This window comes from Juglans regia, chromosome 11, assembly GCF_001411555.2.
Source record: "Juglans regia cultivar Chandler chromosome 11, Walnut 2.0, whole genome shotgun sequence".
Lineage (NCBI taxonomy): Eukaryota > Viridiplantae > Streptophyta > Magnoliopsida > Fagales > Juglandaceae > Juglans > Juglans regia.
Genome location: NC_049911.1, coordinates 24,552,269 through 24,564,575, shown reverse-complemented (window position 1 = coordinate 24,564,575; position 12,307 = coordinate 24,552,269). Strand labels below are relative to the sequence as shown.

General features: G+C 39.9%; 1 protein-coding gene across 1 annotated transcript; it reads right to left on the bottom strand.

The window, feature by feature from the left end:
* Positions 1-217: 217 nt before the first annotated feature.
* LOC108986876 (E3 ubiquitin-protein ligase RFI2) lies at positions 218-12,166 on the bottom strand. Its single transcript, XM_018959673.2, has 6 exons — positions 11,685-12,166; positions 9,233-9,405; positions 3,091-3,149; positions 1,838-1,863; positions 1,358-1,739; positions 218-896 (listed from the first exon to the last, which is right to left on the bottom strand). The coding sequence occupies exons 1-6, from the start codon at positions 11,869-11,871 to the stop codon at positions 446-448; spliced, it is 1,278 nt and encodes a 425-aa protein (XP_018815218.1). The 5' UTR covers positions 11,872-12,166; the 3' UTR covers positions 218-445.
* Positions 12,167-12,307: the final 141 nt, after the last annotated feature.

The window sequence follows — 12,307 nt, the reverse complement described above, 5'->3', positions numbered from 1 at the left end:
CAGAATTTCAATGAATTGCCATGATCTATTTCATAATGGGGGGATCCGCGTCATTCTTCACCAATTGACAAAACTGAAAGAGAATACTACCCTAGAATACAAAAGCTGTTTGGAATTATACAGCATCTGATTCCAACACGGCGAATCCCTGTACTTCCCTGGGAAATTTAACAAAGTGAATGCAATGCAACCACCCATACGAAGTTAAATGAACAAATTCCGGGAAAGAAACTAAAGTTCTAGCACCACTAGAATGCCAAGAGATTTACAGGATCTGTGTTTACAAGACAAAACAAGTTCTTAAGAGATGTACAAAAAAATGGGCAAATGCTTGGGAATACCCACAGTTAAGTTCCCATCATAATTTAGATTGAATTCATTTGGGAGTTTTGAAGGGATAAATTGGTTTACAAACTTGTGCAACTACAGTAGGGGAGCACACCCTCTAGGACCGGTGACTACGCCATACACCGCTAGACCTGCTAACAGAATCAGAGTCAGCAGCAGTTTGATGGGATGATCCCCATACTGAGTCCCTGTCTGATACCAATGGTGGGAAATGAGACAAGTGCTCTCTTTCCCATGCATCATATCGATTCGGCAAAAGATTTTCTACTTCATGAAAGTTTGGTACTGAAGGAGGTTGAGGAATGATATGAAAACTGCCACTGCGATCGGGTTGTATGGGGGCAGGCACTATTAGAGGCAAAACCCCAGGACCCTCGATTCTCCTCACCACAGGAGTGCTAGGTGAGGGAATGCCTGGCGAATTGCTAGGTCGTTGCTGAAGATGGAAGGCATGGGAAACATGGATCACTTCATGGGTTTGAGCATTGGATCCTGGATAATGAGGAACACCTGTGGAGAAAATTGAGTTTCCCACTCTAGGACTTGACCTACAAAGATATAGGCATAGAATATTTAGAGTACAGCTCATAAAAATAATAAATAAATAAATAATAAAAACAAATAGGGCTTTTTTTTTTAAGTAACGATCTGGACATTTCACTCTGACAATTGTCATGATAGAATATGCCCTTTTATATCTGTTAGAATAGATTTTATTTTCAGAAACAGAATGACAAAAAGGACATGTACAATTTGCATTGTGGCAAATACACTCCGCCTTGTTAGCAAAGAGAACTCGTTTCTCACAACTATCAGCACTAAAAGTAATAAGTTATGTCACAACAAGTTCATTGACTTGCAGAGCAATAATGCAAAACTATTCCCTTTTCCATCCCAAATGGAAAAACCCTAGATATCCATTCTCTGAGCTTAACACCTTACCCCCACGAAAAGAAAGAAAAAAAAGAGAGAAAGAAAGAAAGGAGGAACCTCAGCGTAGAAAGCTCACCCATGAGCATAGAGAAGTGGGTATGAATGAAATCTGGACCTTGTAATAGGATCAGAATCACTGTGAGTAGATACCCGTATCACAGGTGGAACAGAAGCTGGATCAGCACCATTGATATGGCTACCAAATTGGGAGAATGGAGGGGAATGATGGCCCCAACCATGGTATTGGATGCTACTGGCGGGAAAAGTATGGGGATTAAATATCTCATTGTGTCCAGATAGACCATTCCAGGGATAAATGAAGTTAGGTTCATCAATGCTATCACTAGATCTCGAGGATGCAGGTGGAATTGGTCCAACGTATGCAACATAATGATGAGCTAGAGATGATGTGGCAATGGGCTCAGCAGGCGTGCCATGGTGTTCCTGCAAGTTGTGATCTATGTGGAGGAGAAATCACATTCATATGTCATAGTAAGAAAGGAAAGTTCATAAATTTTAAATGTGGAAAAACCCATAATAATAGTGGGACACTTACAGGTGGTAGATGGAGATTCCACTTCCCTGAAGATAGTATCAACACATTAGAGACAACGATGAATATAAACATTGGGAAAGAAGCTGGCCAAGTTTTTAACCAGAAAATAGATGGTGAAATTGTTCAGAAAAGTAAATGCTATTCAAGTTTCACCTAGAAATCCCCAAAAAAAAAAAAAAAAAAAACCCAGATATTAAATCCAATGAGAATGCTTAGCTCAATATAAAAAACATGATTAATATAAAAAACAACATACCAGTAAGAAGCATTATAATGAATTTATTAATAAAATTTTTGTTTACCTATAAAAAAAAAAGCATTATAATATAGACTCGCAGAAATCTAATACTACTTTTGAAGTGATCTAAATCTGTATACTTTTTTTTATAAGTAATAAGAGAATTTTATTGACAAGTAAATAGGCACAGCCCAAGTGGCAAGTACACAAGAAGTATACAAGAGAAAACACCTAAATACAAGCTAGGAATTAGAAAAGGCTAAAAGCAAATCATGAATATTATCTCCATTCAATACAAGAGCCTTAGCCCAACACAAAGTACTAAAGAAAAACTCTCTAAGTTCTCCCATCAAGCGTTCTCTATCTTCAAAACATAGCCCATTTCTTTCCAATCATAAGCACCACATGAAACATAAATGGATCATCTTCCATATGGCAAAAATGCGATGACTCCCCTTAAAACCTTGTCAACAAGCAAAAAGATCCACCACTTGCTTAGGCATCACCCAAGCAATACCCGTTTTACCAAAAATCTCATCCCACAAAGTCTTAGCCACCTCCCAATGAAGAAATAGACGGTCAACAGATTCACCATCTTTCTTACACATAAAGCACCAATTCACCACAAATAATCCATGCTTTCTCAAGTTGTCCGTGGTCAAAATTTTTCCCAACCAGCAGAAAAATGCAACCTTACTAGGCACCTTAGATCTCCCAGTACATTTCCAAGGGAATTTATATCTCTAAATCTGTAATACTAATATGAGAGATTCAGTGCCCTGATTGTACACACTTTATCCTCCCAATCAAAATTCCTTCTTTTGCTTTTTAGCCAAGTATTACCAATTGTAGGCCCCAAATGTTAAAAAGAAAGGGATGTACACTAGTGCAAGAAAAAAAGCTCCTTCACAGGAGTGATTCACGCTAAAATGTATTTGTAACTTGCATAAACTGCATCAGGAATAAAAGAAAAGAATATGAAATAAAAAACCACAAAAGGGAGATCTAGCCTTACTCAAAAGATGGAGGAATTCGCTCTAACTCACCAAATGGACACCACTGAACTCTAAATGGCTGCAAAAGACATTTGAAGAACAAAAATCAGAGATTTGAATGTGGTAAGACACTGTGCATGTATATGATATGCAAGGAAATGAGCATCTCTCTGCCAATATATATTTTTAAACTTTAAAAGAGCTTATTCTTATTTTATCTTGTGGGAGTCCCCAATGGTAAAAGAAGTAAAGATTAAAGTGAGTTTATGATAAGCATACAGCACTAACAATAGGTAAGAGGGTGAAATGAGGAAAAAAAAATGAGTTTCTTTCATATGTTTTTCATGCCCTTCATCACTCGTATCTCTTTGCTGCCTTGTCAATTGACCACTTTGCTTTTTCGCCTACTGCATAAAGCCAACGCCTCTTTATTTTGAAAGTAATTCCTTTCTTTTGTGTCAGATGTGTCCTAACTGCTAACCTTCTGTCTTTTCTTCATTTTGTGCCAATTTTTTTCAAAAGTAAAAATAAAATATAATAAAATTTTTACATTTGGGGTGCTCACATGGGTGGGGGCATTAGGCAACTGCAAGGGCTCTGTGTGTGTGTGACTCTCCATACTTCTTTTGTTTTCTCTCCGTATGCCATTTTCTTCGATGATGGCCTACATTGTTTAATGGGGAATTCTTTTCTGAGAGAGATTAATTTAAAGTCAGTGAGAAGCGAAACAGCTTGTGTTAGAGTCTAAAGTTTTTACTGTCATAGTGGAAGGCAACTCCATTCATGTCATTGAGGAGAGCTGGAAAGTCATGAAGGAGGTGTCTCTGGGGTTGCATACGGTGAAATAGTTCATCAGAATGTTGGAGGATTGTGCAATATCAGGTGATAGAAAGGAATTCAATGCTTCTTTGAGGGATGGAAATAGCAGCTTTATAGCTTAGAGATGCTCCAATGTCCATGGGCGCTTCATGGCATTAGTGGAGTATGGTGGTGGTGGCAAACAAAACTTTTTATTTGTACCGGAAGAAATAGAAGGTAGGGAATAGAAGGAACTGGCGGTTACCGTACGAGAAGTTCAAGATAGTCTGAAGGATGGAGGTAAGACCGGTCAATTAAAGGGAGGTTGGGTTTCGGTCAAAGGGAGGAAAACTTTGGAGGAAGGAAGGCCGAAGGTGGACGCTCAGCATCACTTCTACAAGGAGGTGTTGAAGCAACCAACGGTAGTGGTCCCAACTCAGTACAGGGGAGGAGGAGGTTATACGAAAGTGGCAGCGCGCCCGTTGCTCATTGGAAGGATGGTGGTGTTGACAGGCACGATCGAATTTCGGCAGGGGGTGGTGTTTGTCATACTCTATGGGAGATGAAATTGCAATTGATGGATTTTCAGGAGAAAGTGGACAGTTTTATTTGTAGTGTTGAGAATGAAAGGGGAATGGGCTTGGATGCGGATAGAGGCCGAGATGGAATAAATTATGAAGCCAATCCAATGGCCCAGAATTTAAACCCAATGACCTAGCGCTATGAAGGACCCTCGGACTTTGATGGGGCGAAGGGGAAACAAACGGTGAAGCCCAGTGTAGTGGGCCGCTCCAATGGGCCTCTAGCAAGGGGCTGAGAAAAAGGGAAAAAAAAATCGGGCCATGACTTATCCCGATTTAGGTGGCGGGCTCGAGGAGGAGGTGAACTTGTAGGGCTGTTGGCTGTCGGGAACCAGCTACCCATGCCAGAAAAGCCTCACGCGACCTCGCGACAGGCCAAGGAAACGTTCTCGGAGGCTCAAATGGGAAAAAAAATAGAGGAAATGGTAGTAGAGGTGGTAACAACCATAGCTATGGGTCAAAACTTATCGTCCGGCATTGGTTCCTCGGCCCAGAAGGAACCTCTGGTGAAGGAGCTTTAGGGAACATCATCCCCGGTGAACGATCTACAGATTATCGAGTTTACTAAGCCACCGTCCGGTCGTGGTTTGTCGGCCCAGAAGGGATAGAAAGTGACGATAGAGGGCATGGATCCTCCATTGGAGTCCCAAGGGACATCACTTCTGGAGAAGGACTTGCAGAGCGTCGGGATCCTTATGGAGGGTGGTGCTGAGCTTGTGGGTGACCTACAATTGCTGGTAGCTATGAATGAGGATCAACATTGTGAGGGTAGGTCTATGTTTTCTGAAGGAGAGATGGGGACTTGATGGAGTTGCAATGGGCACCGAGGAAAGGTATTGAGATGGCAGATGAACCCATTCCTCTAAATTCTCTGCAGACGTGTCAGCCTAGATCAGTTTCATTTGGCTGGGTGTTACACAAGGTGAAGGAAATTCAAAATTGTGTGGGGATTGAGTGAGGGGTTTGAGGAACAATTTATGGCATTGCTCACGGCTATTGAAGAAGGACATGCTCAGTCTAAGAAGTCGGGATCTAAAACACAGTGGGAGCTAAACAGATTAACATGGTCTATTAATTATGAGGGTGACTCAAGCAGAGGAAAAGCCAAAGGGAATAGGCCGATAGCTTCTTTATGAAGCCAAAGATAGTATCTTGAAATGTCCAAGGACTTAATGTGTAAAACAAGCGTCTTCAGATAAAAAATCTGCTTTGGGAGTGGAGGGCGGACATTATTTGCTTGTAGGAAACTAAGTTGTAAAGTATTTCAAGAAGCATGGTGCGTAGCTTGTGGAACTATCCACATGTTGACTGGGTTTATCTCGCATCTGTTGGGGCCTCAAGTGGTATATTAGTTATGTGGGATCGAAGGGTAATGAATAAAATTGAGGAATACATTGGGGAATACACAGTAGCATGTTCGTTTAAAAATGTGGAAGATGACTTTATGTGGGCCCTTGCCGGAATTTATGGGCTGAATCTAGGTAGTCAAAGAAGCCTTTTATGGGAGGGGGTTGCTGGGTTGTAGAGTTGGTGGGACATGTCTTGTTGCATAGGAGGCAATTTCAATGTTGCAAGGTTTCCAAGCAAGAGATCGGGAGAGAGTAGGCTTCGACCTACAATGATGGAGTTTTCAGATTTTATATTTGATTTGGGTTTGGTGGACATTCCTCTCATGGGCAGAACATACACATGGTCAAACAACCAAACGTGGTCTAGATTGGACAGATTTTTAGTCTCTTCGGATTGGAAAACTCATTATCCAGAGTTATATCAGAAAAGGCTAACTCGTCTCTGTTCCGACCATTTTCCCATCTTGTTGGATTGTGGAGGCATTCGTGGAGGGCGTAGGTACTTCAAGTACAAGTATATGTGGCTGCAAATTGAAGGTTTTGTGAAAAGGGTCAAGCAATGGTGGTCCTCCTATCTAATCCATGGCACCCCAAGTTTTGTTTTGCAGGTAAGCTGAAAGCTTTAAAAAGATATCTCAAGATATGGAGTGCACAAGTTTTTGGAGATGTAGGCGACTGAAAAAAGTCTATTGGAGGAGTTATAGGAGGTAGAGAGGGCAGAGGAGGGTCGGACACTATTTATGGAGGAACTCTCTCAGAAGACAGAATTAGTTTAAGAACTTGAGAGAGTTACATTATTGGAGGAGATTTCATGGCACCAAAAATCTCGGACATTGTGGCTGAAAGAAGGAGATCGAAGCACGATGTTCTTCCATAGATTGTCCAATTCACATAGGAGGATTAACACCATTGAGATGCTAATATTGATGGTGCTATGTCAACGGAGCTTCCAGTGATTTAGGAGCATGTTGCTGATTTTTTTACCAATTGCTTACTGAGTAGGTAGAGTGGCAGCCAAAACTTGATGGATTAGCATTTGAGACCATTGAGCAGCAAAGTGTTGCCTGGTTGGAAAGGCCTTTTGATGAGATAGAGGTTTATGAAGTGGTGAGAAAGATGGTCCAAGACAGAGCACTTGGTCTAGGCAGTTTCTCTACGGGATTCTTCCAATCCTGCTACGAGGTGGTGAAGGATGATATGATGAAGGTTTACCAGGAATTTTTTTTTTTCATTTGATAAGTTTGAGAAAAGTCTCAATGCCACTTTTATTGCACTTATTCCCAAGACGGTTGGGGCTTTGTGTGTTAAAGACTTTCGGCCTATTAGTATTGTGAATGGGGTGTATAAAATTATATCCAAGGTTTTAGCAACCCACTTGGGGGAGGTTTTGTGGAGGATTATTTCAAGACCCTAGAACACCTTTCTTAAGGGAAGACAAATGTTGGATCCAATGTTAATTGCCAATGAATGTTTAGACAACAGATTAAAATCTGGAGAACCAGGTGTTTTATGTAAGCTGGACATGGAGAAGACATACGATCATGTTAATTGGGACTTCCTAATATACTTGCTTGTGAGGTGTGGATTTGGGGAGAGATGGTGCTCATGGATTAGGTATTGCATCTTGACTGCGAGGTTCTCAGTTTTGGTGAATGGCATTCTAATTGGTTTCTTTGCCCGTTCACGTGGCCTAAGACAGGGCGATCCGTTGTCCCTGTTTCTCATTGTCATTGTTATGGGGGCGCTTAGTACAATGATATCCGCTATGGTCGACAATAGCTATATGGCTGGATTTTCAATTGGTAACACTAATTGGTGGACTCTTAACATTTCTCATTTGTTGTTTATAGATGACATTTTGATATTTTGTAACGCACACCAAAATCAAATTTGCTCTTTAAGGGCACTCTTAGTTTGCTTCGAAGCAATGTCTGGATTAAAGGTGAATCTTTCCAAGCCAGAGTTGGTTCCAGTGGGAAATGTTCGCAATCATCGGAGGTTGGCCCATATTCTTGGGATGCAAGGTCTCCTCATTCCCAATGAAATACCTTGGTCTTTCTTTGGGAGCCTCTTCTAGGGCTAAATCTATATGGGATGAAGTAATAGAGAAGATTAAACGCAGATTGGCAAGTTGGAAGAGACTGTATTTGTCAAAAAGTGGTAGGACCACCCTAATCAAGAGCACAATATCCAATTTACCAACTCATCTCTTATCTTTGTTCCCGATTCCAGCAAGTGTGGCCATCCGAATAGGGAAATTTCAGCGAGATTTCTTCTGGAGCGGTTTGGAGGACGAGTTTAAGTTTCACCTGGTCAAGTGGGATAAGGTATGCTCTCCAATTTCTATTGGCCGGTTGGGAATTGGAGAGGGTATTCAATTAGACTCTTCTTGGGAAATGGTTGTGGCTGTATAACACTGAGAGGGAAGCTTAATGGAAGATGGTGATTAATTATAAATATGGGTGCATGTTAGAGGGAGAGGGGGGGAGTACTAGGGAGGTACAAGGGGCAAATGGAGTGGGAGGTTGGAAGCACATACGTAGAGGTTGGGGGGTGTTTGCTCGACACAGTAGAATCGTGATGGGTGACAATTCTAGAATAAAATTATGGCATGATTTATGGTGCGGAGATTGAGCCCTTAGAGACACATTCCCTATAGTTTTTAGGATTGCATGTGAATAGGAAGCATCCATGGTGAATCTCGTGGAGATGTCCGGTGGCTCAATCCACTGGAATGTGAACTTTACGAGGGCGGCTCATGATTGGAAAGTTGGTAGCTTTGCTGATTTTTTCAGAACCTTGTATGCTATGAGATTGAGCACTCAAGGAACTGATAAATTGTGGTGGATGCCTGCTAGAAAAGGGGTTTTCTGTCTGCTCCTTCTATAAGACCTAATCAACCCACAACACAATTGCTTTCCATAGAAAAGTATTTGGAGAAATAACTCAAGGTGATTTTTTTTTTTTTGTTTGGACAACATCTCTGGCAAGATCTTGACTATGAATAACTTATGGAAACGTCGAGTGATTGTTGTGGACTGGTGTTGTATGTACAAGAAAAATGGCGAGACTATGGATCATCTTCTACTGCATTGTGAGGTTGCTAGATCGCTAAGGGAAAATGTTGTAGATTGCAATGGTCTAGATTTTAATGATTTTCTTGTTTCTATCTCTTCCTCTTAACTAGGCGTAAACTCTTGTATATCCTCTGTGTACTTGAGGCCTATTCTCATTAATAAAATTTGTTCCTTATAAAAAAAAAAGTTGCCTACCCCATGAGCTAGAGAGAGATGTATAAGTCCAAATCTATATTAAAACAGACAGACAAATATATGGGGGAAAAGTAATATTAGTTGTGTCTTTGCAAAGATACTGATGCAAAGAAAATGTTTCTTCAGATTCACTAAAAGAGATATGAGTAGTGCTTTTTTTACCATTTCAAAGTAATGTAGGTCATAGGGATCCTCATCAGGATTCCAGTCATCCACGCCAAACTCTGGAAATGAATGAGTTGAGCCATTTGCATATAACCACTGGCCTTTCTCAACCTTTCGGCAATTTGGGCACTGCATTTCTCCTTTCATATTGAATGCAGAGCCAATGCAGTCTGCAGAACATAATAGAGAAGAATGCGTTACATGTACATGCATGCATGACATAAGTAGGGAACATTGTCAACAGTGGGATACCATATGTGGTGGTCTTGAAAAGGAATTAGTTACACTGATCTCTTCCAAGGTTTCAAGAAATGACACCATATTTCCTCCTCATAGATACTAACCTTCCTTAAATTGAAAGGTATTTTACACCAACCACCATGAAGGCACTAATATCCATACAAAAATTAATTGCTAGCAGGAAAACATTAGTCAAAAGTTGTTAAATATATAAATTATTATTTCTCATTTAAAAGTGCATCAAATTTACGCTCACTAACCATTGGTACAACCAGATGTATATTTGTTGGTGCATGTGTGCATGCACATTATATGAGTGAAAATAAAGCCAACCCTTTCTAGACAATATAAGCATATGATTCATTAATTTTTCAAATAAAATCAACAATATGCAACATGTATTCATAATTTTCCATAATGGAAAATTGCATCTCTTTTCAGTTGTATTGATGCATATATATTCATCTTTTGCCAAGGGTATATATCATTTATATAAATATTCAAAAGTATTTCTTGATTGGCTCAATAAGTCCCATCCAAGAATAGTACTAAAGTGATGAACTAATTGAGCAAACAAAAACTGGTATAATGATGCTATTGTTAGAAAAGGGTGAAATGTAGAGAAAAGGATTGTTGATTTACATAACCAGCTACCACAATGACAGTCAACATGCTTTCTCGATAAACTGAAGATGCTGCAGCATGTCAAATGTGTAAAGCCTCATGGAATAACAAATCTCAAAGAACATACTTTTTTTTAGTAAATCTAAAAGAACAAACCTTTTTGATAAGTAAATCTAAAAGAACATACTTGTGAGACATTAAATTAACATGCAACAACAAGGCCCATGCAGTTGGTGATGTCATCAACTCAACATTTCAAAAAGTTGGTAAGTCCAGTTTGTTCTCTAGATTTTAAAGTGGGTTCACTGAATTGATTACTCCCTCCCTCCCTACCTCCCTCACACACAGAGGCCATGAGAAATTCTCCAGTTACCAGTTAAAAAATATGCATTAATGCCCCGCAATTTCAACCTCCTATGAAATGAGGCTCCCAATTCGATACAGCACAATAGTTTCCCTCCCTTTGAACTCAACCCCCTCACCTTTAGTTCCCAACAACCTTAGAGTTGTGCTACCAGTTCTTTGTAGAGCTTTACATAAACTCAATATAAAGATTGATATAATGAACCTTCTGATACAAGAAGGTAAAGAAAGCAGCAAATGATTCTCTGGAACATGAGAACTTGAATGGGAGAAGATTGCTTCAGGCAATTAGTGTGCAAAGAGATTGAAAAATCTATATAATTGCATCAATTCAATATATAAATGATGCTAATAGAAGCTAATTGTGACAACTATTGGGTAGACTCTATCTTTTTCTTGCCTTAATAAAGAAAGTAGCATATACAGCTTGGAGGGAGATACTCATCCATTTCAAAAGGCTGACTAAAAAACACTGTTCATTTTATGTACAAATTTTTGCTTGATGTTTCAACATTTGTATGGTGAAACAGAACCTAGTTCCATATCGCCTAGAAACTAATACAGCAATCACTCTAAGCCCGAAAGGGAAAAGAAAATCAATATCAAATTACTACCACAAATTTCTCTGACTATCGTTGGCCAGTTTTTACTACCACAAATTTCTCTGACTATCAAAGCATGAGATCCTTCATCTCTTCCTAAAATATCCGTTCATGTTCAAAAATATTTTCCCATAGTACAGCGATTTTGTGCCATTTATCAAAAGCAAGCATTGAAAAAAAACCTTATATCTCACCTACTGGGCATTAAGATTCCAAGTCAATTTTGCTCACGGTTTCCTATGCTTTATTTTTAAAAGATTTTTCCAACAAGCTCAATTCCCTTAGTAACTCAACCAAGGGTCAACATGAAGTAAACTTCGACACCATGAAGAGGTCCTTTGAAAATCCAAGTATACAGCCATGCCAAGAAGGATTCTGTCTGAAGCATTCAAACAGCCCCTAATTCTAAATTTATAATGACACAATACTCTTCATAAATTCAATTCCATTTATCCATAAACCCCAGAGTCTTTTTTTATACTTCCGTTTTAAGACAAACCCAGAGACCAATTTTGGCCATAAGTTTCAACAATTCCAATCACCGAACAAGTTTTCTTCAACCGACTGAACAAAACAACAAGAACCAAGGAAACAAAAAGAAGAAGACAAATGTCGCTTACCCAGATGGAACTCATGCCCACATTGCAGCTTAGCCGTCGATCTGCCCCCATCATCGGACACCAAATCCAAGCAAATCGAGCATGAAACCCCAGAAGCTTTAGGCGCCACAACCCCAGCACCAGCACCACCATCACCATCCATTTGAAGACGATGGTGATGAGCAATTTGTCGTTCCAAGCCCACCATTTCCTCCACTAACCAAAACCCACAACCTATATTTCTGCCAAAAATCTGAATCTCTCTCTCTCCCTCCCTCTTTCTGTTTTTCCTTCTCTCGTACCTGTCGGATTACGTGGTTTGGAATTCACATTGACTATCTTGGAATCTAACGTGGAATTATTTAACTAACAAGCACCGGAAAATGATTACATCTCAAGAAAACAAGCACCGGAAATTGGTCCGGGTTGCTAGGAGAACGACGTCGCCGCTATTCGATCATGTTTATCTGCTACTTGTAGTGGCGACGTTTTAGATTGTAAGGCTTTCGAGTTCCGAATTAAATACTTTTGATAATCCTCTAGATCGCTACCAGTAGCGTTTGTTAAATCGGATGGATTAGTTTTTAAGTCAAGAAATACCGCCTCAATAAGTGCGAATAGATTTTCGATCTTTTTAGAAGCCT